This window comes from Bufo bufo, chromosome 3 (assembly GCF_905171765.1).
Source record: "Bufo bufo chromosome 3, aBufBuf1.1, whole genome shotgun sequence".
Lineage (NCBI taxonomy): Eukaryota > Metazoa > Chordata > Amphibia > Anura > Bufonidae > Bufo > Bufo bufo.
In genome coordinates, this window is record NC_053391.1 from 482817421 (window position 1) to 482841654 (window position 24234).

Consider the following 24234-nt stretch of genomic DNA (forward strand, 5'->3'; position numbering starts at 1 on the left):
AGAGGGGTGATCAATGACAGGGGGGTGATCAATGACAGGGGTGGTGATCAATGACAGGGGGGGTGATCAATGACAGGGGGGGTGATCAATGACAGGGGGGGTGATCAATGACAGGGGGGTGATCAGGGAGTCTATATGGGGTGATCACCACAGTCATTGATCATGCCCCTGTAAGGCTTCATTCAGACGTCCGGATGCGTTTTGCGGATCGGATCTATCTCTCAGTGCATCCGTAAAAATCATGCGGACATCTGAATGGAGCTTTACAGGGGGGTGATCAGGGAGTCTTTATGGGGTGATCACCACAGTCATTGATCATGCCCCTGTAAGGCTTCATTCAGACGTCCGGATGCGTTTTGCGGATCGGATCCATCTATCAGTGCATCCGTAAAAATCATGCGGACATCTGAATGGAGCTTTACAGGGGGGTAATCAATGACAGGGGGGTGATCACCACAGTCATTGATCATGCCCCTGTAAGGCTTCATTCAGACGTCCGGATGCGTTTTGCGGATCGGATCCATCTATCAGTGCATCCGTAAAAATCATGCGGACATCTGAATGGAGCTTTACAGGGGGGTGATCAGGGAGTCTATATGGGGTGATCACCACAGTCATTGATCATGCCCCTGTAAGGCTTCATTCAGACGTCCGGATGCGTTTTGCGGATCGGATCCATCTATCAGTGCATCCGTAAAAATCATGCGGACATCTGAATGGAGCTTTACAGGGGGGTGATCAGGGAGTCTATATGGGGTGATCACCACAGTCATTGATCATGCCCCTGTAAGGCTTCATTCAGACGTCCGGATGCGTTTTGCGGATCCGATCCATCTATCAGTGCATCCGTAAAAATCATGCGGACATCTGAATGGAGCTTTACAGGGAGGTAATCAATGACAGGGGCGTGATCACCACAGTCATTGATCATGCCCCTGTAAGGCTTCATTCAGACGTCCGGATGCGTTTTGCGGATCGGATCCATCTATCAGTGCATCCGTAAAAATCATGCGGACATCTGAATGGAGCTTTACAGGGGGGTGATCAGGGAGTCTATATGGGGTGATCACCACAGTCATTGATCATGCCCCTGTAAGGCTTCATTCAGACGTCCGGATGCGTTTTGCGGATCGGATCCATCTATCAGTGCATCCGTAAAAATCATGCGCACATCTGAATGGAGCTTTACAGGGGGGTGATCAGGGAGTCTATATGGGGTGATCACCACAGTCATTGATCATGCCCCTGTAAGGCTTCATTCAGACGTCCGGATGCGTTTTGCGGATCGGATCCATCTATCAGTGCATCCGTAAAAATCATGCGGACATCTGAATGGAGCTTTACAGGGGGGTAATCAATGACAGGGGGGTGATCAGGGAGTCTATATGGGGTGATCACCACAGTCATTGATCATGCCCCTGTAAGGCTTCATTCAGACGTCCGGATGCGTTTTGCGGATCCGATCCATCTATCAGTGCATCCGTAAAAATCATGCGGACATCTGAATGGAGCTTTACAGGGGGTAATCAATGACAGGGGGGTAATCAATGACAGGGGGGTGATCAGGGAGTCTATATGGGGTGATCACCACAGTCATTGATCACGCCCCTGTAAGGCTTCATTCAGACGTCCGGATGCGTTTTGCGGATCCGATCCATCTATCAGTGGATCCGTAAAAATCATGCGGACGTCTGAATGGAGCTTTACAGGGGGTTGATCAATGACAGGGGGGTAATCAATGACAGGGGGGTGATCAGGGAGTCTATATGGGGTGATCAGGGGTGATCAGGGGCTAATAAGGGGTTAATAAGTGACGGGGGGGGGGGTGTAGTGTAGTGTAGTGGTGCTTGGTGCTACTTTACTGAGCTACCTGTGTCCTCTGGTGGTCGATCCAAACAAAGGGGACCACCAGAGGACCAGGTAGCAGGTATATTAGACGCTGTTATCAAAACAGCGTCTAATATACCTGTTAGGGGTTAAAAAAAACACATCTCCAGCCTGCCAGCGAACGATCGCCGCTGGCAGGCTGGAGATCAACTCTCTTACCTTCCGTTCCTGTGAGCGCGCGCGCCTGTGTGCGCGCGTTCACAGGAAATCTCGGCCATCGCGAGATGACGCATATATGCGTGACTCTGCGCAGGGCTGCCACCTCCGGAACGCGATCCTGCGTTAGGCGGTCCGGAGGTGGTTAAAGAAGCACTCGAGGATTTTTTTTTTTCTTCCTATTCAGTGCAAGATAGGCCAATAGAGGCTTGTTGTGTATGTCTTGTGTATAGCTGTTTTATTTCAGGTGTAATTTCTGGGTTGTCTGTCATCTGGATTCCTCCTTCCGTTTAGATGTGGTTTTCCTCTTGAATCCTATATTTGCCATCATGCCTGGCTTTGCAGAGGCAGAGGGGGAGGCATCTCATCACACTGCACTGCTTTGAGTTCTGTGTAAGGTTGGACAAAACAGATCAGTGATATAAAATTGCTGTCCCCTCACATTGCAGGATCTCCATGTTTTCCCAAGTAATGCAGCTTGAGATTTACTACCCTCTCTGCCTTGTTATCTCTCTCTCCCCCCTGTGAGCTTTAACGTGCAGGAGGCAGGGAGACCAGTGTGAAGCTACATTTCATAGAACTACACTGGAGAGTCAGCACACACAGATGGCATAGACAGACAGTGTGAGTCAGATGGTTTATATAACAACGGCTAATTACTGTATACACTAACCTGCTAGATTTCTGTATGCCTGGTCCTTTAGATAGGGAATACATCATATCTTCAGCAAAATACAGCGATATACAGTGAACATGGAGGGGGGGGAGAAGCCTAAGGCTACATGCACACGACAGTGCAAAATACATACAGGGGTTTCAATCAGGCATTTGAAATACAGCTATTTGAAATACAGCCTTTTTGTGCAAAGATATATTTACTTCAGGCCTACACTGATTCAGGGCGTGTGTGATCCCCCCTATACATACAGGGGTTTGAATTAGGCATTTGAAATACAGCCATTTGAAATACAGCCATTTTGTGCAAAGATATATTTACTTCAGGCCTACACAGGTTCAGACAGTGTGAGATACCCCCTACATACAGGGGTTTGAATCAGGCATTTGAAATACAGCCATTTTGTGCAAAGATATATTTACTTCAGGCCTATACTGGTTCAGGGCGTGTGTGATCCCCCTATACATACAGGGGTTTGAATCAGGCATTTGAAATACAGCCATTTGAAATACAGCCTTTTTGTGCAAAGATATATTTATTTCAGGCCTACACTGATTCAGGGCGTGTGTGATCCCCCCTATACATACAGGTGTTTGAATTAAGCATTTGAAATACAGCCAATTGAAATTCAGCCATTTTGTGCAAAGATATATTTACTGCAGGGCTACACTGATTCAGGGCGTGTGTGATCCCCCCTATACATACAGGGGTTTCAATTAGGCATTTGAAATACAGCCATTTGAAATACAGCCATTTTGTGCAAAGATATATTTACTTCAGGCCTACAGAGGTTCAGGCCCTCTGAGATACCACCTCTACATACAGGGGTTTGAATTAGGCATTTGAAATACAGCCATTTTGTGCAAAGATATATTTACTTCAGGCGTACACTGGTTCAGGGCGTGTGTGATCCCCCCTATACATACAGGGGTTTGAATTAGGCATTTGAAATACAGCCATTTGAAATACAGCCATTTTGTGCAAAGATATATTTACTTCAGGCCTACACTGGTTCAGGCCCTCTGAGATACCACCTCTACATACAGGGGTTTGAATTAGGCATTTGAAATACAGCCATTTGAAATACAGCCATTTTGTGCAAAGATAAATTTACTTCAGGCCTACACTGATTCAGGGCGTGTGTGATCCCCCCTATACATACAGGGGTTTGATTCAGCCATTTGAAATACAGCCATTTTGTGCAAAGAAATCTTTACTTCAGGCCTACACTGATTAAGGGCGTGTGTGATCCCCCACTATACATACAGGGGTTTGAATTAGGCATTTGAAATACAGCCATTTTGGGCAAAAAAATCTTTTATTGAGGCCTAGTCTGGTTCAGGCCGTATGAGATACACCCTTTACATACTGTCGTTCTATTCTACTATTAATTAAACACCCATTGAGAGCAAGATCCTAAATTAAAAAAATATGAGGAGAGCGTCAAATAAGGGACGTGGCCCAGGTCGTGGTGTTGCTGGTGGAGCTCCTGTTGCAGGGAGAGGACGTGGTCGATCTGTGCCAGCTACACACACAAGTGAAACCCCTTCCTCAGGTACGAGTAGGCGACAAAACCTGCAGTGGTGTTTGGTCGGGCCTAATGCTGCTCTACGAATGGTGAGGCCTGAACAAGTACAGGCGATAGTATTGTTATGGAATTATGGAGTGGGATGACATAATGTATTCTTATCCTTGATTTATATCTATCTCTCTCTCTCATCAGCAGCCTCTTGTCTCTCCATCTCTCTCCCCCCTGTCGTCTGTCTGTCTCTGTCTCCTTCTTATCCCCTACTTCCCCTTTTCAGTATTCTTATTACCAAATAATCATATGCTTGCTTTTTTTTATACAAGTACATTACGCACATGACGTACATAAGAATAAAGCTTGTATGCGATAGGATAACATAATCTGCGTACTTTTATATCCATATATAGTGAATTGCAGAACTGCAGAACTAAATACGTGTACTTGAGATACTGGACATTAATATTAAGCCTATCATAAATGCTTATTAGATTATTAGATAACGCCCTGATAAGGGACTATAAAAAAATTTAACTTCCTCCAATAAAACAGAGTATTGTCTCATAAAGTCTCATGAGTTAGTTCCTCTCTCTATGCGCACAGATTTGCAATATTGCCTAAGAATAGAAAATTGGAAACAGCTGTCACAAAGTTACTGACGTTTGGGTCAAAACCGAACCAGGACCAGGACAGTAGATTGGGTTGCTGACAGTGGATCCAGTTCCTTCGCATTGTCTTCCACCCAGTCTCATGCTGAAAGACCACAGTTGGCACCTGCAGCCGATGTCCATTAGTCTTTCACCTCAGCCCCTTGCAAATCAGAAAAGCAGTCTGAGCCCCAAGTCATGCAGCAGTCTCTTATGCTTTTTGATGACTCTGTTAGCAGGGTTTCCCAGGGCCATCCACCTAGCCCTGCCCCAGAAGTGGAAGAGATTGAGTGCACCGATGCCCAACCACTTATTTTTCAAGATGAGTACATGGGAGGACCATCGCAGCACTTCTCGGATGATGATGAAACACAGGCGCCAACTGCTGGGGCTTTCGAAAGTGTGCAGACCAACAAGGAAGTCAGGGGTGAAGACTAAGTGGAAGTTGATGTGGAGGACGATGAGGTCCTCGACCCCACATGGAATCAAGGTCATGCGAGTGACCGATGTAGTTCGGAGGAAGAGGAGGTGGTCGCACAGAGCCACCAGCACAGCAGAAGAGGGAGCAGGGTGCAAAAGCGGAGCGGCTGTCCTCTAGACAGTACACCTACTACTGCCTATCGCATCAAGGGTCCGAGCACACCAAAGCCAGCTCCAAGGAGTTCCCTGGCATGGCAGTTCTTCAGACAATGTGCTGACGACAAGACACGAGTGGTTTGCATGCTGTGCAATCAAAGTCTGAAGCGAGGCATAAACGTTTTCAACCTGAGCACAACCTGCATGACCAGGCCTTTAAGTGCAAAGCACGAGCTGCAGTGGAGTAGACACCTCAAAAACCAAGAAAGGTCTCTGGCTCCTCCTGCTTCCTCTTCTGCTGCAGTCGCGGCCTCTTCATCCACCTCTGGAGTGACAGTGCCACCTGGCACCCCGCAAACAGAGGATCTGCCAGCAACACCAACACCTGGGTCACCAAGCATCTCCACAATGTCCCACGGAACCGTTCAGCTCTCCGTATCCCAAACGCTGGAGAGGAAGTACCCCCCTACCCACCCGCGATCCCTAGCCCTGAATGCCAGCATTTCTAAATTACTTGCCTTTGAAATGCCGTCATTCCGTCTGGTGGAGACGGATAGTTTTAAAGGCCTTATGGCGGTGGTTGTCCCACAGTACGTCGTGCCCAGCCGCCACTACTTTTCAAGGCGAGCCATATCTTCCATTCACAACCAAGTAGGGGGACAAAATCAGGTGTGCACTGCGCAACGCCATCTGTGGCAAGGTGCACCTGACTACGGATACGTGGACCAGTAAGCACGGTCAGGGCCGTTATATCTCCATAACAGCACACTGGGTAAATGCAGTGGCGGCTGGGCCTGAGGCAGATAGCAGTTTGGTGCATGTCCTTCCACCACCAAGGATTGCAGGGCGCTTCAGTTTGCCTCCTGTTGCTTCCTCCTCCTACTCTGCTTCCTCATCCTCTACCAGCTCCTCATCCGGTCAGCGTAACACCTTCACCACCAACTTCAGCACAGCCACGGGTAAATGACAGCAGGCAGTTTTAAAACGTATCTGTTTGGGGAACAAACCCCACACCGCGCAGAAGCTGTGGACAGGCCTTGAACAACAGACTGATGAGTGGTTTGTGCCAGTCAGCCTCAAGCTCGGCCTGGTGGTGTGCGATAATGGGCGAAATCTCGTAGCAGCTCTGGGACTAGCCGGTTTGACGCACATCCCTTGCCTGGCGCATGTGCTGAATTTGGTGGTGCAGAGATTCCTTAAAAATTACCCCGACATGTCAGAGCTGCTGCATAAAGTGCGGGCTGTCTGTGCGCGCTTTCGGTGTTCTCACCCTGCTGCTGCTCGCCTGTCAGCGCTGCAGCGTAACTTCGGCCTTCCCGCTCACCGCCTCATATGCGATGTGCCCACAAGGTGGAACTCCACCTAGCACATCCTGGCCAGACTGTGCAACCAGCAGCAGGCGATAGTGGAGTTTCAGCTGCAGCACACACGGGTGAGTCGCTCGGCGGAACAGCACCACTTCACTACCAATGACTGGGCCTCCATGCGAGACCTGTGTTCCTTGTTGCGCTGTTTCGAGTACTCCACCAACATAGCCATTGCAGATAATGCCGTTCTCAGCGTTACTATCCCACTTCTATGCCTCCTTGAAAAAACGCTCCTGGCGATGATGGAAGAGGATGTGGCACAGGAGGAGGAGGAGGAAGAGGGATCATTTTGTAGGGTTTCCGGCCAGTCATTCCCAAGTGGTTCTGAGGGTGGGTTCCTGCACCCACAAACCCAAGGTACACAATTGTCCAGCCAGGGCACAGTTCTGGAGGATGAGGAGGTGGTGGATGAGGAGGAGGAGATGCAGGAGGAGGAACCATCTTCACAGCAGGGTGGCACTCAGACCAGCTCATGGCCATCACTGGTGCGTGGATGGGGGGATACAGAGGACACAGACGATACACCTCCCGCAGAGGACAGCTTTTCGTTGCCTCTAGGCAGCCTGGCACACATGAGCGATTACATGCTGCAGTGTCTCCGCAACGACCGCCGAGTTGCCCACATTCTAACTTGTGCTGATTACTGGGTGGCTACGCTGCTGGATCCCCGTTACAAGGACAACGTACCATCCTTAATTCCGTCACTGGAGTGTGATCGTGAGATGCACGAGTACAAGCGCACGCTGGTAGACGCGCTGCTGGTGGCATTCCCACCTGACAGCGGGGGCACAGTGGAAGGCGAGGGCAGAGGATGAGGAAGAGGTCGCCAACGCAGCTGGGGCACCGCCAGCACCTCAGAAGGCAGGGTTAGCATGGCCGAAATGTGTAAAAGCTTTGTCAACACGCCACAACAACCAGTACCACCAGCTGATATGGAACGTCTTAGCAGGAGGCAGCATTTCACCAACATGGTGGAGCAGTATGTGTGCACATGCCTACACGTACTGAATGACGGGTCTGCCCCCTTCAACTTCTGGGTCTCCAAATTGGGCACATGGCCTGAGCTTGCCCTTTACTCCTTAGAGGTGCTGGCCTGCCCTGCAGCCAGTGTATTATCTGAACGTGTGTTTAGCGCGGCAGGGGGCGTCATCACAGACAAGCGCAGCCGCCTGTCCACAGCCAACGTGGGCAAGCTCACGTTCATTAAAATGGACCAGGCTTGGATCCCACAATACTTGTCTGTACCTTGTGCAGAATATACATTTATACCACGATCAAACATAAATTCTTGTACTCAAGTCAAGTGCAATGATTCTTTTTTTATTTTATTTTTATTTGTCCCAATATTTTGGGGGCTACCTACCCCAATAAAAAATAAAAAATAAACATTGTTGGCTACCTCCTCCTCCTCCATTGCTGCCTCCACCTACAACACCACATTCACCGCCTCCTCAACCTCCGACTCCATATCCACCTCCTTCTCTGAGTTGCAGGTTAATAATTAGTAATTTTTAGTTATTTTATTTTAAGTTTTTTCCCTATCCACAATTGTTTTCAGAGCAGTTGCCATGCTCTTAAGCACATTTTACTGCCTTTTACATCCCTCTAGCCTTTTCAAGGACTCTTTTAGAGCCATTTTAATGCACAAAAGTGCAAATTTTAGTGCCCTAAATTTAAAAAATTCTTATTTTCAATTGTCGGGTGACATTTTACCATTTTTGGCGTATACAAACCCCTGCTGTGCCTGGGTGACATGGGCCTAAATCTCTCAAAATCCTCTGTTCTATTGCTGGGTGACATGAACCCCCTTTTGCCGTGAATTAACCCCTGCTGTGCCTGGGTGACATGGGCCTAAAACTCTCAAAATCCTCTGTTCTATTGCTGGGTGACATGAACCCCCTTTTGCCGTGAATGAACCCCAGCTGTGCCTGGGTGACAGGGGCCTAAATCTCTCAAAATCCTCTGCTCTATTGCTGGGTGACAAGAACCCACTTTTGCCGTGAATGAACCCCTGCTGTGCCTGGGTGACATGGGCCTAAATCTCGCAAAATCCTCTGTTCTATTGCTGGGTGACATGAACCCCCTATTGCCGTGAATGAACCCCTGCTGTGCCTGGGTGACATGGGCCTCGTTCTCTCAAAATCCTCTGTTCTATTGCTGGGTGACATGAACCCCCTTTTGCCGTGAATGAACCCCTGCTCTGCATTGCTGACAGGGAACTAAATTTAGTGAAAACATCTGTTACTGATCGGAAGATGCCCGACTACAAGCGCCCGCTGATGGTAGCATTCCCACCTGACAGCGGGGGCACAGTGGAAGCACAAGGCGAAGGCAGAGGAGGAGGAAGAGGTCGCCAACGCAGCTGGGGCACCGCCAGCACCTGAGAAGGCAGGGTTAGCATGGCCAAAATGTGGAAAAGCTTTGTCAGCCTTGGAGGTGCTGACCTGCCCTGCAGCCAGTGTATAGTGTGAACATGTGTTTAGCACGGCAGAGAGCATTATCACAGGCCGCAGCCAATGTGGACAAGCTTACGTTTATTAAAATGAAAAGGCATGGATCCCACAGGACTTGTCCGTACCTTGTGCAGAATAGACATTTATACCAGCCTCAACCATCCATTCTTGTACTCAAGTGCACTTATTCTTTGTTTTATTTTGTTATATGTCCCAATATTTTGGGGGATACCCCAATTTAAAAATAAAAAATAACACAAATCAGTGTTGGCTACCTATTCCTCCTTCACCGCCGCTTCCACCTACACCGCCACGTCAACCTACCCCGCCACATCCACCCATCCACCGCAGTGGCGGATCCAGGGGGGGGGGGGAGCAACGGGGCAATTTCCCCCCCCGAGCTGGCGGCGGCGGGGCACAGGGAGATGAGCGCTTCCATTGTGGAAGCGCTCATCTCCAGTCATCTGTATCGCCGTCCTCAGGACAGCGATACAGATGCCTGTGCTGCGGCAGGGGAGGGAGAAGCGTGTCCCTTTCCCTTCCTCTGATAGGCTGCAGCCTATCAGAGGCCGGCGCAGGCGGCGCGATGACGTCATCGCGCCGCCTGAGCCATACAGCGCAGGACACAGGCCGGAAGAGGCTGCATCGCTGACATGGAGGTAAGTATGTGTTTTTTTTTTTTTTATATATATACAATGCTGTTATTACTGGCACAGAGGGGCTGTTATTACTGGCGGGGGGCTGTTATTACTGGCAGGGGGGCTGTTATTACTGGCGGGGGGCTGTTATTACTGGCAGGGGGTTGTTATTACTGGCGGGGGGGCTGTTATTACTGGCGGGGGGGCTGTTATTACTGGCAGGGGGGCTGTTATTACTGGCACAGAGGGGCTGTTATTACTGGTGGGGGGGCTGTTATTACTGGCAGGGGGGCTGTTATTGATGGCACAGAGGGGCTGTTATTACTGGCACAGAGGGGCTGTTATTACTGGCGGGGGGGCTGTTATTACTGGCAGGGGGGCTGTTATTACTGGCGGGGGGCTGTTATTACTGGCAGGGGGGCTGTTATTACTGGCAGGGGGGCTGTTATTACTGGAGGCGGGACTGTTATTACTGGCGGCTGGACTGTTATTACTGGCACAGGGGGGCTGTTATTACTGGCACAGAGGGGCCGTTATTACTGGCACAGGGGGGCTGTTATGACTGGCACAGGGGGGCTGCTATGACTGGCACAGGGGGGCTGTTATGACTGGCACAGGGGGGCTGTTATGACTGGCGCAGGGGGGCTGTTAGTACTGGCACAGGGGGGCTGTTATTACTGCCACAGGGGGTCTGTTATTGCTGGCACGGGGGGGGGTGCTGTTATTGCTGGCAAAGGGGGGCTGTTATTGCTGGCACAGGGGGGCTGTTATTACTGGCACAGGGGGATGCTATTACTGGCACAGGGGACTGTTACTACTGGCACGGGGGGGGCTGTTATTACTGGCAAAGGTGGGGGGCTGTTATTACTGGCACAGGGGGGCTGTTATTGCTGGCACAGGGGGGGGCTGTTATTACTGGCACATGGGGGGCTGTTATTAATACTGGCACATGGGGGGCTGTTATTAATACTGGCACATGGGGGGCTGTTATTAATACTGGCACATGGGGGGCTGTTATTGCTGGCACAGGGGGGGCTGTTATTGCTGCCACAGGGGGGCTGTTATTAATACTGCAACATGGGGGGCTGTTATTAATACTGGCACATGGGGGGCTGTTATTAATACTGGCACATGGGGGGCTGTTATTAATACTGGCACATGATTGGGGGCACTATAGGGGCATCTATTGAGGCCACAAAGAAGGGGTATTTTATATGGGCGCTCTGTACAGTACAATTTTATACTGGGACACATTATGGTGGGTACTATGGGGAAAGGGGGTGAAGAGTACTATGGGATCATCTACGGGGGGCACTAAGAAGGGGTATTTTATACTTGCAAATTATGGGGGACACTGAGGGCATCTACTGGAGAATTTTATACTGGTACATTATGGGGGACACTAGGAGGAAGGAGGGTGTGGAGCACTATGGGGGCATTTACTAGGGGCACTATATAGGGATATTTTATACTGGGACATTATAGGGGCACTATGGGGACATTAGCTAAACTGGGGGCAGAATCATTTCTACTGGGGGGGCTTTATTACTCCCCCATGGAATGACCCCCTAGTAGAAGCACCAGCCTCTCCCTGCTCTGCTATCCCTCTGCCCCTTCTCCAAATCCTTATTATGAAATCTTTCTCATTAGGATAAAACACAACATCAGCTCCACCGAGCACCCGGCCAAAGTGTTGAAGTGGCGTCCGAGATCCCCAAGGGCCAAGTCAAGTAATTGTAAGTTTTCATGTGAAATATGTTTGTTATACACATATAGCATACACTGTGTAGTCTGTTCTATAAGAACCATTGTTTTGTGGCGTCAGACAGAAAAAATCTGAAAGTGCCCCTCCCGAGACCAGGCTCTGGATCCGCCACTGATCCACCGCCTCCTCAACCTCCTACTCCTAGATCCAGATTGTTATTTTTAATTTTTCTGTATTTTATGTTATTTTAAGTCATTTCCCTATCCACATTTGTTTGCAGAACAGTTGCCATACACATTGCCTTTTGCAGCCTTCTAGCCCTTTCCAGGACTATTTTAGAGCCATTTTAGTGCCCAAAAGTTCAGGTCCCCATTGACTTCAATGGGGTTCGGGGTCAAGTTCGGGTCCCGAACCCGAACTTTTTTTTCAATTTCAGCCGAACTCGTCGAACCCGAACATCCAGGTGTCCGCTCAACTCTAACCTGGAGTGCTTCTGTGAGGGAGGCCAAATACACACGTATTTATGCTTCTGTGTGCTACTGTACAGGCTCCATCAGGTGCCCTATATACTGAGCTAGCTACTGGGGAGAATATCTATCTACATGCAAGGCGAATAAGAAAACACACACGCCAGAAAGTAAAAAACCAGGAGATCAATACAATACCAAATCACCAGAAGCTAAAAACTTTGTCACAATACCAATCCAGAAAATCCAAGTCAGAGGAGACTTGAATAACAGCAAGGGAACAACATGGGAAGCCAGAAGACAAGAAATTTTCATTTATACAAGGGTTAACCCAAGAAAACATACCCTAAAAATTGTTATGCCATTCCTCCCGAGTACGGCAATACCCCATATGTGGTTGCAACCTGCTGTTAGGGCACACAGCAGGGCTCAAAAGGGAAGGAACACCATTTGGCTTTTGGTGGAATGGTTAGGGTGCCAAGCTGAACTTGCAGCACCCCTGATGTACCTGTACGGTGGAAACCCCAATAAATAACCCAATTTTTGAAACTACATACCCAAGGAATTTAGCTAGGTGTGTAGTGATGCTTTTGATCCAATATGTGTTTGATAGAATACAGAAATACACCAAATGTGGTCATAAACTGCTATCTGTGGAAATGTCAGGGCTCCGAAGGGAAGCAGCAGCATCTAGATTTTGTAACATGGAACTTTATGTTATTGTTGACTTGTGTGTGTGTGTGTGTGTGTGGGATGTTGTTTTCTGCAGGACAAGCCGCAACTTTAATGGGCACCAATTTGGATACATTTAACTTTTTGATCGATTTTTATTTCATTTTTTGGTAAGTGGACAAAAATTGCAATTCTTTTTTTTTTTAAGGGTGGGTTTACATCTGCGTTCTGGATTCCGTTTTGGCTTTCCATAACATGGTTATAACAGAAAATAACGGAATCCATAAGACGGAAGTCAAAACGGAAGCCTTTAAGAGGCATTCCGTTTTGATCCGTCTTAATAGAAGTCTATGGGAATCATAACGGATCCGTCTGGTTCCCGTCAAGCAAGACGGAAAACAAAGTCCTGTCGACAGGACTTTTTTCTCCGTTCTGCATAACGGAAACGGGACGGAACCGTTATGGTTCCCATAGACTTCTATTAAGACAAAATGCCTTTTAACCGCCTCCAGACTGCCTAACGCAGGATCGCGTTCCGGAGGCGGCAGCTGCAGGCACAGTCACGCATATACGTGTCATCTCACGAGACGCGAGATTTCCTGTGAACGCGCGCACACTGGCGCGCGCGTTCACAGGATCGGAAGGTAAGCGAGTGGATCTCCAGCCTGCCAGCGGCGATTGTTCGCTGGCAGGCTGGAGATGCGATTTTTTAAACCCCTAACAGGTATATTAGACGCTGTTTTGATAACAGCGTCTAATATACCTGCTACCTGGTCCTCTGGTGGTCCCCTTTGCTTGGATTGACCACCAGAGGACACAGGCAGCTCAGTAATAAGTAGCACCAAACACCACTACACTACACCCCCCCCTGTCACTTATTAACCCCTTATTAACCCCTGATCACCCCTGATCACCCCATATAGACTCCCTGATCACCCCCCTGTCATTGATCACCCACCTGTCATTGATCACCCCCTTGTAAGACTCCATTCAGACGTCCGTATGTTTTTTACGGATCCACGGATACATGGATCGGATCCGCAAAACACATACGGACGTCTGAATGGAGCCTTACAGGGGGGTGATCAATGACAGGGGAATGATCACCCCATATAGACTCCCTGATCACCCCCCTGTCATTGATCACCCCCCTGTAAGGCTCCATTCAGACGTCCGTATGTTTTTTACGGATCTACGGATACATGGATCGGATCCGCAAAACACATACAGACGTCTGAATGGAGCCTTACAGGGGGGTGATCAATGACAGGGGGGTGATCACCCCATATAGACTCCCTGATCACCCCCCTGTCATTGATCACCCCCCTGTCATTGATCACCCCCCTGTAAGGCTCCATTCAGACGTCCGTATGTTTTTTACAGATCCACGGATACATGGATCGGATCCGCAAAACACATACGGACATCTGAATGGAGCCTTACAGGGGGGTGATCAATGACTGGCGGGTGATCACCCCATATAGACTCCCTGATCACCCCCCTGTCATTGATCACCCCCCTGTCATTGATCACTCCCCTGTAAGGCTCCATTCAGACGTCCGTATGTTTTTTTACAGATCCACGGATACATGGATCGGATCCGCAAAACACATACGGACATCTGAATGGAGCCTTACAGGGGGGTGATCAATGACTGGCGGGTGATCACCCCATATAGACTCCCTGATCACCCCCCTGTCATTGATCACCCCCCTGTCATTGATCACCCCCCTGTAAGGCTCCATTCAGACGTCCGTATGTTTTTTTACAGATCCACGGATACATGGATCGGATCCGCAAAACACATACGGACGTCTGAATGGAGCCTTACAGCGGGGTGATCAATGACAGGGGGGGTGATCACCCCATATAGACTCCCTGATCACCCCCCTGTCATTGATCACCCCCCTGTCATTGATCACCCCCCGTAAGGCTCCATTCAGACGTCCGTATGTTTTTTACGCATCCACAGATACATGGATCGGATCCGCAAAACACATACGGACATCTGAATGGAGCCTTACAGGGGGGTGATCAATGACAGCGGGGTGATCACCCCATATAGACTCCCTGATCACCCCCCTGTCATTGATCACCCCCTGTAAGGCTCCATTCAGACATCCGTATGGGTTTTGCGGATCCGTGAATACGTAAAACACGGACACCGCGGATCCGCAAAACACATACGGACGTCTGAATGGAGCCTTACAGGGGAATGATCAGGGGGGTGATAACCACATATACACTCCCTGATCACCCCCCCTATCATTGATCACCCCCCTGTAAGGCTCCATTCAGATATTTTTTTGGCCCAAGTTAGCGGAAATTATTATTTTTTTTTTTCTTACAAAGTCTCATATTCCACTAACTTGTGTCAAAAAATAAAATCTCACATGAACTCACCATACCCCTCACGGAATCCAAATGCGTAAAATCTTTGACATTTATATTCCAGACTTCTTCTCACGCTTTAGGGCCCCTAAAATGCCAGGGCAGTATAAATACCCCACATGTGACCCCATTTCGGAAAGAAGACACCCCAAGGTATTCCGTGAGGGGCATATTGAGTCCATGAAAGATTGAAATTTTTGTCCCAAGTTAGCGGAAAGGGAGTCTTTGTGAGAAAAAACAAAAAAAAATCTATTTCCGCTAACTTGTGCCAAAGAAAAAAAAATTCTATGAACTCGCCATGCCCCTCATTGAATACCTTGGGGTGTCTTCTTTCCAAAATGGGGTCACATGTGGGGTATTTATACTGCCCTGGCATTTTAGGGGCCCTAAAGCGTGAGAAGAAGTCTGGGATCCAAATGTCTAAAAATGCCCTCATAAAAGGAATTTGGGCCCCTTTGCGCATCTAGGCTGCAAAAAAGTGTCACACATGTGGTATCTCCGTACTCAGGAGAAGTTGGGCAATGTGTTTTGGGGTGTCATTTTACATATACCCATGCTGGGTGAGATAAATATCTTGGTCAAATGCCAACTTTGTATAAAAAAATGGGAAAAGTCGTCTTTTGCCGAGATATTTCTCTCACCCAGCATGGGTATATGTAAAAAGACACCCCATAACACATTGCCCTACTTCTCCTGAGTACGGCGATACCACATGTGTGACACTTTTTTGCAGCCTAGGTGGGCAAAGGGGCCCACATTCCAAAGAGCACCTTTTGGATTTCACAGGGCATTTTTTACAGATTTTGATTTCAAACTACTTCTCACGCATTAGGGCCCCTAGAATGCCAGGGCAGTACAACTACCCCACATGTGACCCTATTTTGGAAAGAAGACACCCCAAGGTATTTCGTGATGGGCATAGTGAGTTCATGGAAGTTTTTATTTTTTGTCACAAGTTAGTGGAATATGAGACTTTGTAAGGAAAAAAAAAAAAAATCATCTTTTTCCGCTAACTTGTGACAAAAAATAAAAAGTTCTATGAACTCACTATGCCCATCAGCGAATACCTTAGGGTGTCTACTTTCCGAAATGGGGTCATTTGTGGGGTGTTTGTACTGTCTGGCCATTGTAGAACCTCAGGAAACATGACAGGGGCTCAGAAGGTCAGAGCTGCTTCAAAAAGCGGAAATTCACATTTTTGTACCATAGTTTGTAAATGCTATAAATTTTACCCAAACCATTTTTTTTTATCAAAGACATGTAGCACAATAAATTTTGAGAAAAATTTAGATATGGATGTCTTTTTTTTAAAAAAATTTTACAACTGAAAGTGAAAAATGTCATTTTTTTGCAAAAATTTCGTTAAATTTCGATTAATAACCAAAAAAGTAAAAATGTCAGCAGCAATGAAATACCACCAAATGAAAGCTCTATTAGTGAGAAGAAAAGGAGGTAAAATTCATTTGGGTGGTAAGTTGCATGACCGAGCAATAAACGGTGAAAGTAGGGTAGGTCAGAAGTGTAAAAAGTGGCCTGGTCATTAAGGGTGTTTAAGCTAGGGGGGCTGAGGTGGTTAAAGGCTTCTGTTTTGCATTTCGTAATAATACAAGTCTATGGGCAGCATAACAGATCCGTCCTTCCGTCTTATGAATTCCGTTATTTTACGTTATAACCATGTTATAACCATGTTATAAGGGAAAGCCATAACGGAATCCAGAACGCAGATGTGAACCCACCCTAACATGTTTATGGGATTCCCTATACCGTATATAACAATAGGCCCATGAGGCTGAATACCAACTTTACCCAGAAAACAATGACTACTTAAAATATACCCTTTATTTGTGACTGTATAAAAAACTAGATTGTGTGAGACATACACTGTGGTGTTAACAATAAACTTTTCCCTGTCTACTAGTCATGTGCTTGACTACTATCTGCTGGTATTTCTTTATGTCAAAGTGACCCTTGCAAGGATGTGCACTTTCCCTGCTAAGGATAACCACTTTGTAGTAACATATCCAGTGTTACCAATTAACTCACTGATTACTGTATTGAACTCAATCTACCTTCTAGTATATACTTGTTAAACTACTAGTTGCTCAGGTGCAACTATAAGACGCACCGGCTCATAAGACGCACCTGACGTCACTTGCCTGCGCCGCCTGCTTCATTCATAAAGTAGGCGGTGCAGGCACGTGACATCAGGGAGTTACGCTGCCGCCCGGCCTGCCTGCCGGCATTATACAGAGGCTATTAGGATATACGGTACTATTAGGAGTGAGGGGGGCATGTTTAATAACTTTTAATTGAATAATACATTTTATATTTGTGCAGCACTGGAGCGGCGGGGTGGGGCTATAGTACAGTGACTGCACCGCCCCACCGCAATTGCCGGCCCCCAGCTCCTCCTCCCAGTCCCTCCTCCGCTCGCACATCGCAGCCAGCGATGTTAAACTGGTCAGCATTCGCCCCATAAGACGCAGGGGCATTTTCCTCCCGCCAATGGTGCTGGTTCTCTTGTATTTATTGATGATGTGACTGCTGACAAAATCAGCAGGATAAATTCTGAAGTGTTTCGGGCAATATTATCTGCTCATATTTAGCCAAATGCTTCAGAACTCATTGGACGGCGCTTCACAGTGCAGATGGACAATGACCCAAAGCATACTGCAAAAGCAACCAAAGAGTTTTTTAAGGGAAAGAAGTGGAATGTTATGCAATGGCCAAGTCAATCTCCTGATCTGAATCCGATTGAGCATGCATTTCTCTTGCTGAAGACAAAACTGAAGGGAAAATGCCCCAAGAACAAGCAGGAACTGAAGACAGTTGCAGTAGAGGCCTGGCAGAGCATCACCAGGGATGAAACCCAGCGTCTGGTGATGTCTATGCGTTCCAGACTTCAGGCTGTAATTTACTGCAAGGAATTTGCAACCAAGTATTAAAAAGGGAAAGTTTGATTTATGATTATTATTATTATGTCTCATTACTTTTGGTCCCTTAACAAGTGGGAGGCACATATGCAAACTGTTGTAATTCCTACACTGTTCACCTGATTTGGATGTAAATACCCTCAAATTAAAGCTGACAGTCTGCAGTTAAAGCACATCTTGTTCGTTTCATTTCAAATCTATTGTGGTGGTGTATAGAGCCAAAAGTGTTAGAATTGTGTCGATGTCCCAATATTTATGGATCTGACTGTATTTATGGCAACCAGAATACCCCTTTAAAGGGTTAACGACATTTCTAATACCAGTTTTGAATAGTTTGAGGGGTGTCATTTCAAAAATGAGGTAATTTATAGGTGGTTTCTAGTATGTAAGCTCCTCAAAGTGAATTACAGAAATTAATTGGTCCTTCAAAAAGTTGATTTTAGAAATTTTCTTGGAAATTCCAAAAATTGCTTCTAAAATTTGAAACCTTTAAACGTCCTAAAAAAATTAATAAAACTACATTACCAAAATGGTGCCAACATAAAGTAAAGATATGGTGATTATTAATTAGTAAGTATTTTTTGAGGTATCACTATCTGTCTTAAAAGCAAAGAGATTCAAATTTCTAAAATATTGAATTTTTCGAAATGATCAGTAAAACATATTGTATCAAAATTATCATTAACATTTTGTACATTGTGTACTGAAAAAAAAAATCTCTGAACGGCTTGGATAAGAAAGAATTCCAAAGTTATTACCACATAAATTGACACATCAGATTTGCAAAATTTGGCTTGGCCAGAAAGGGGGCAAATGGCCTGGTCTAGAAGTGGATAAAAAAATATATATTTTTTGCATTGCCACATCTAAAACTCCTAACTTATTTTTCCATCAACGTAGCTGTGTGAGAGCTTTTTTTTTTACGGGACGGGGTGTAGTTTTTATTGCTAACATTTTGAGGCACAAATGACTTTTTGATAAAAACAGCAATTTCATCATTGTTTTTAATTTTTATTCTTTACAGTGTTCACCCTACGGGATAGGTAATGTGATATTTTTATAGATCAGATTGTTACAGATGAGACTATATCAATTTTGTGCAGTTTATTTTATTTTTCATTTTTTAACCAATTACAAATGTTATAAATTTTTTTTACCTTCTTCACTTTTTTTTAGGTCCCACTTGGGACAATTTTCTGATCTCTGGTAAAATATACTAACCTATAGTGGCCTTTGTAGGGCTTCCAGCTTCCATGGCAACCACTGGGACCCTGCAAATGCGTTACGAGGTCTGATCGGAAGGAGAGAGATCTCCATCCCTATGTAAACCTCTAAGGGGTTAAACGGCTAGGATCGGTGCTAGCAGCATGCTGTATGTTACAGATGACATCCACTGCTGATGATGGTGGCTCAGTTCCTGAGCTGCTGCCATCTCCATGCCACAAAAATACAGCATGGTGCCTTAATGTAATGCTTTTCATGCCGTACATTTATGTCATGCTGCGGGAAGGAGTTAAAATACTTTAAAATTTTGTATAATTTAAAGTCTCAATAAATGAAGGTTTGTGAAATGAAGGAGATTGTGAATCATTTGAATTTCAAAGTATATACTCATTATACGAAATAAGTCACACTTTTTAAAATACAGTATTATTCAGCATCTTGAAATATATACAGTTGCTATGGTAGCAATAAGAAAAAAACTAGATGACTTACTTTAAAATGTTTGTTATCCTAGTTCTCGGCAGTTCAAAACGGAAATAAATACGAAAAGCACGAATCATTATCAAAGGACGAGGAATCCGTAACATTCCCCATGGAGACATCTGATCAACAACTTCTGCAATTTCAAAAACCTAATTGTGAACAGACAAAACAAAACTAATATATAAAATGCATTTTCCTTTCACTGGAAATTTAATCACTGGACAAGTGTCCTTACAGGGAAAATGATGACATACTATTGTCAGTTGCATTAATAGATAGCTGCCAGCTGGTACTAAGAATGGTTAAATCCTTAGATTGTAAGTAAAATTCTGAAAGAGTACAATACAATGTGTAAGGCTGGGTTCACATCACGTTTTTCCCATCCTCCCATACAATGGCATCTGTTCACCATAGAGTTCTACTGTAAAAAAAAAAAAAAGTTAACTTTTTTTTTGGCCGGACTCTGCAGGATACAAGAACATGGTGTGCTACATTCTTGTATCCTTTTTTTCTAACATACCGTATACGTCAAATGGTGGCATAAAACATGATGTGAACCCACCCACTTTGTCCCGGGTAAATTTTCTTCATTTTACATAGAACCTAAATATGCAAAATTCTTATTAAAAGAGAAATTGCCACAGTGGACATGTATTATGTAGAGCAAGAAGAGCTGAGCAGGTTGACTAATTAGGCCTCTTTCACACGGGCGAGTTTTCCACGCGGGTGCAAAGCGTGAGGTGAAAGCATTGCACCCGCACTGAATCCGAACCCATTAATTTCTATGGGGCTGTGCACATGAGCTGTGATTTTCACGCATCACTTGTGCGTTGCGTGAAAATCGCAGCATGCTCTATATTGTGCGTTTTTCACGCAACGCAGGCCCCATAGAAGTGAACGGGGCTGCGTGAAATTAGCAAGCATCCGCAAGAAAGTGCGGATGCGGTGCGATTTTCACGCATGGTTGCTAGGTGATGCAGACCCGATCTTTATTATTTTCCCTTATAACATGGTTATAAGGGAAAATAATAGCATTCTTAATACAGAATGCTAAGTAAATTAGGGATGGAGGGGTTAAAATATATAAAAAAAAAAATTTTTACTCACCTCATCAACTTGTTCATGCAGCCCGGCTTCTCTTCTTTCTTCTTCTTTGAGGACCTGGGAGAAAAGGACCTTTGGTGACGTCACTGCGCTCATCACATGGTCCGTCACATGGTCCATTACCAAAGGTCCTTTTCTCCCAGGTCCTCAAAGAAAAGAAAGAAGAGAAGCCGGGCTGCACGAACAAGTGGATGAGGTGAGTTAAAAAATGTTATTATTTTTTTTAACCCCTCCATCCCTAATTTACTTAGCATTCTGTATTAAGAATGCTATTATTTTCTCTTATAAACATGTTATAAGAGAAAATAATACAATTTACACAACACCGATCCCAAACCCGAACTTCTGTGAAGAAATCCGGGTTCAGGTCTGGGTACCAAACATGCCGATTTTTCTCACGCGCGTGAAAAAACGCATTAAAACACTTTGCACTCACGCAGAAAAAACATGCATATTCTCGCAACGCACCCACATCCTATCTGGCCCTCACACGCGATGCCCGTGTGAAAGAGGCCTTAAAGTTGCGATCTTATACACCAGTCTTAAATGGATTTGTGTTGGGAGTAAAATGCCACTAATTTATTAAAGGGAGTCTGTCACCTCCATATGGCCATATACAGCGCTTACATGGCTCTGTAGCACACCTATACAGGATTGTAACGGTACCTTTGTTCTTTTCTTTAGACTTTTACAAGCAGGAAAAACGAAGTTTAATTCATATGCAAATGAGCACTCGCAAGGGCCCAGGGGCGGCGTTCAGTGTGTAGGTGGCCAGGCTGCTCTGCCTTCTTTTCACTTTACTCCTCCCCAGCCTCTGCCTTTGCCCTATCGATGAGGCAAGAGACTTGGAGGGCGGGCAAAGGCAGAGACTGGGGAGGAGTAAAGTGAAAAGAAGGCAGAGCAGCGTGGCCGCCTACACACTGAACGCCGCCCCTGGGCCCTTGCGAGTGCTCATTTGCATATGAATTAAACTTTGTTTTTCCTGCTTGTGCAAGTCTAAAGAAAAGAACTAAAGGTACCGTTACAATCCTGTATAGGTGTGCTACAGAGCCATGTAAGCGCTGTATATGGCCATATGGAGGTGATAGACTCCCTTTAAGCGGTGCATCCTGAGCTGTATATAAGAGATAATAATTGCAGCATTGCACCACTGACCACTGCACCATTTTTTGGATTCAAATTTAATAGATGCGTCATAATGATGCCACTCATGACACCCTCCTAGTTAGCCCTGCCCACTTTTCTCACCACTTTAAGCCAAAAGTGAGAAAAGTTTCAAATTATAGGGCAAATATGGTATACTGTTTTACTACACCATAAGTGTGGCAAAAAACTCATAAACACCTCAATAGTTTTGTGTGAAAACACTATGCATAAGGACAGTTGTCAGCAACTGAACAGAGCTGCCCAATTGACTCCTAAACGCAGAATGAGCAGAAATTTAATCTACTCTGTAAAAACTGTGGTATATTCACACAAAAAGTTACCAGTTGTTACACATTATCTGTGCACGGCATAATATATGTAAGCACATGACCAAATTATGGCTCTGTACAAGTTCCAGGATATAAAGAGCCATAATATGGGCCATGTTTTACCTCTATATGTCTCTGATTTTATTCAGAACATTTTGTGGCATGCTCCACTAGATCCTGTGACAATTTCTATCAATTGCAGCCTATGTAATATGACCCTGTAAAAAGCCACCATGCAGAAGCACATGGGGCAACTGACTCTAGTAGCAGAGGAGACACAGAAGTTAGACCATTTACAGATATATTTATGGTGCCCTGGAGAAAGCTAATTATCTGCTGAACATATGACAAATATTTTAATATTATTTAACTTAGTATTCTTAACATGCTAAAATTGTGTTCTTTAGAATTACCTGTAAAACTAAGGATACCCAGAGACAAAAGACCATGAATCCATCAAAAACACACCAACGATCCTTGACATAGGATGTATCTCCCTGAAAAAGTAAAGTTCAAAAGTAATCAATTCATAGTTAATGTTTAAAAAATATACCACCTTTTTTCTTTACTATGTATACATTGTACAATCCATGTAACTAGTTATGACGTGTTTTATATGGCAATTGTTCTCCACAGGATATTTTCCTGGTCTGGGATGATTAGATTTTTTTGGGTCTGAATTTGAAACCAAGACCTAAATGACACTTTCACGTGGGATGAAATAACTAAATCCAATCAATACTCAGTGTTTGGTCAGCGATTGGAAGTTCTGAAGAAAAAACGTAAAAAAGAGAGATGCCCTCTAACGGAATGCTGGGTAAACCGGCAGTTTAAAAACATCTAAGGCTATGTTCATACTGCTGTTATAGGCAATAATAGTTTAGCATGAAGTGCTATTCTTGCTGTGAAAACAATGGACACCGTAGTGGAACCCAGGAGGTACCTCTCAGTATAAGGGCTCATGTACACGACCGTATGACCTCCAAGACATACGGTCCGTGAGCGGGCCATATGTCCCGGAGCGGCATACATCGCGCGCATGGGAGCGCACATCATCATAGGTTACTATGATACTGTGCACTCCTGTGCGCACGATGTATGCCGCTCGGGGACATATGGCCCGCTCACGGACCGTATGTCTCGGAGGGCATACGGTCGTGTTCATGAGCCCTAAGGGCCTGTTCACACAGCCGTTGTGGTTCCATGGCCGTATTGCGGCATACAATGTCCCAAAAGCGGGCTGTTTATCCCTGTAAGGGCTCATGCACATGAACGTATTTTTTGTTCGCATCTGATCCGCATTTTTTGCAGGTCAGATGTGGACCCATTCCCTTTAATGGGGCTGCAAAAGATGCAGACAGCACACCGTGTGCTGTCCGCATCCATATGTCCATTCCATGGCATCTGCAAAAATACTAAATATGTCCTATACCTGTCTGCGTTACGGACAAGGATAGGACTGTTCTATTATGGGCCATACGTCTGGTATCCGTGTTTTGCAGATCTGCAATTTGTGGAGCGCAATGTGTGCATGAGCCCTGACTGTGACTTATTTGGATGGTTAGATATAGTGCAGAAAAAGAAAAAAAGTGTTAATGTTCTCAGAGGTCTTTTAATAAGTGACAAGAATAGACAAAAAACTAAGTAGAAAAATTATATCCAAATAAAAAAGAACAAAAAACGCCCAAGCCAACCACAACATCGACAAAGTCACCTTATTCACCATTCAAACCATACATATTATATCCCAACGACTTACACAAAATAATTCTTTGTGTCAATTTCCATATTTACTGTTTTTTTTTTTACATTTTAGGCAGTTTTCCCAAACAAAAAAAATATCTAAAAAATAATT

General features: G+C 45.5%; 1 protein-coding gene across 1 annotated transcript in view; it reads right to left on the bottom strand.

The window, feature by feature from the left end:
* Nucleotides 1-24234, bottom strand: part of NALCN (sodium leak channel, non-selective) — a 1068865-nt gene that overhangs the window by 836953 nt on the left and 207678 nt on the right. Inside the window, exons 4-5 of the mRNA XM_040425261.1 lie at nucleotides 22793-22876; nucleotides 19810-19949 (exon numbers count right to left, since the gene is read on the bottom strand). Of these exons, the coding sequence (XP_040281195.1) occupies nucleotides 19810-19949; nucleotides 22793-22876 (224 nt within the window). The remainder of the gene's footprint in view (nucleotides 1-19809; nucleotides 19950-22792; nucleotides 22877-24234) is intronic.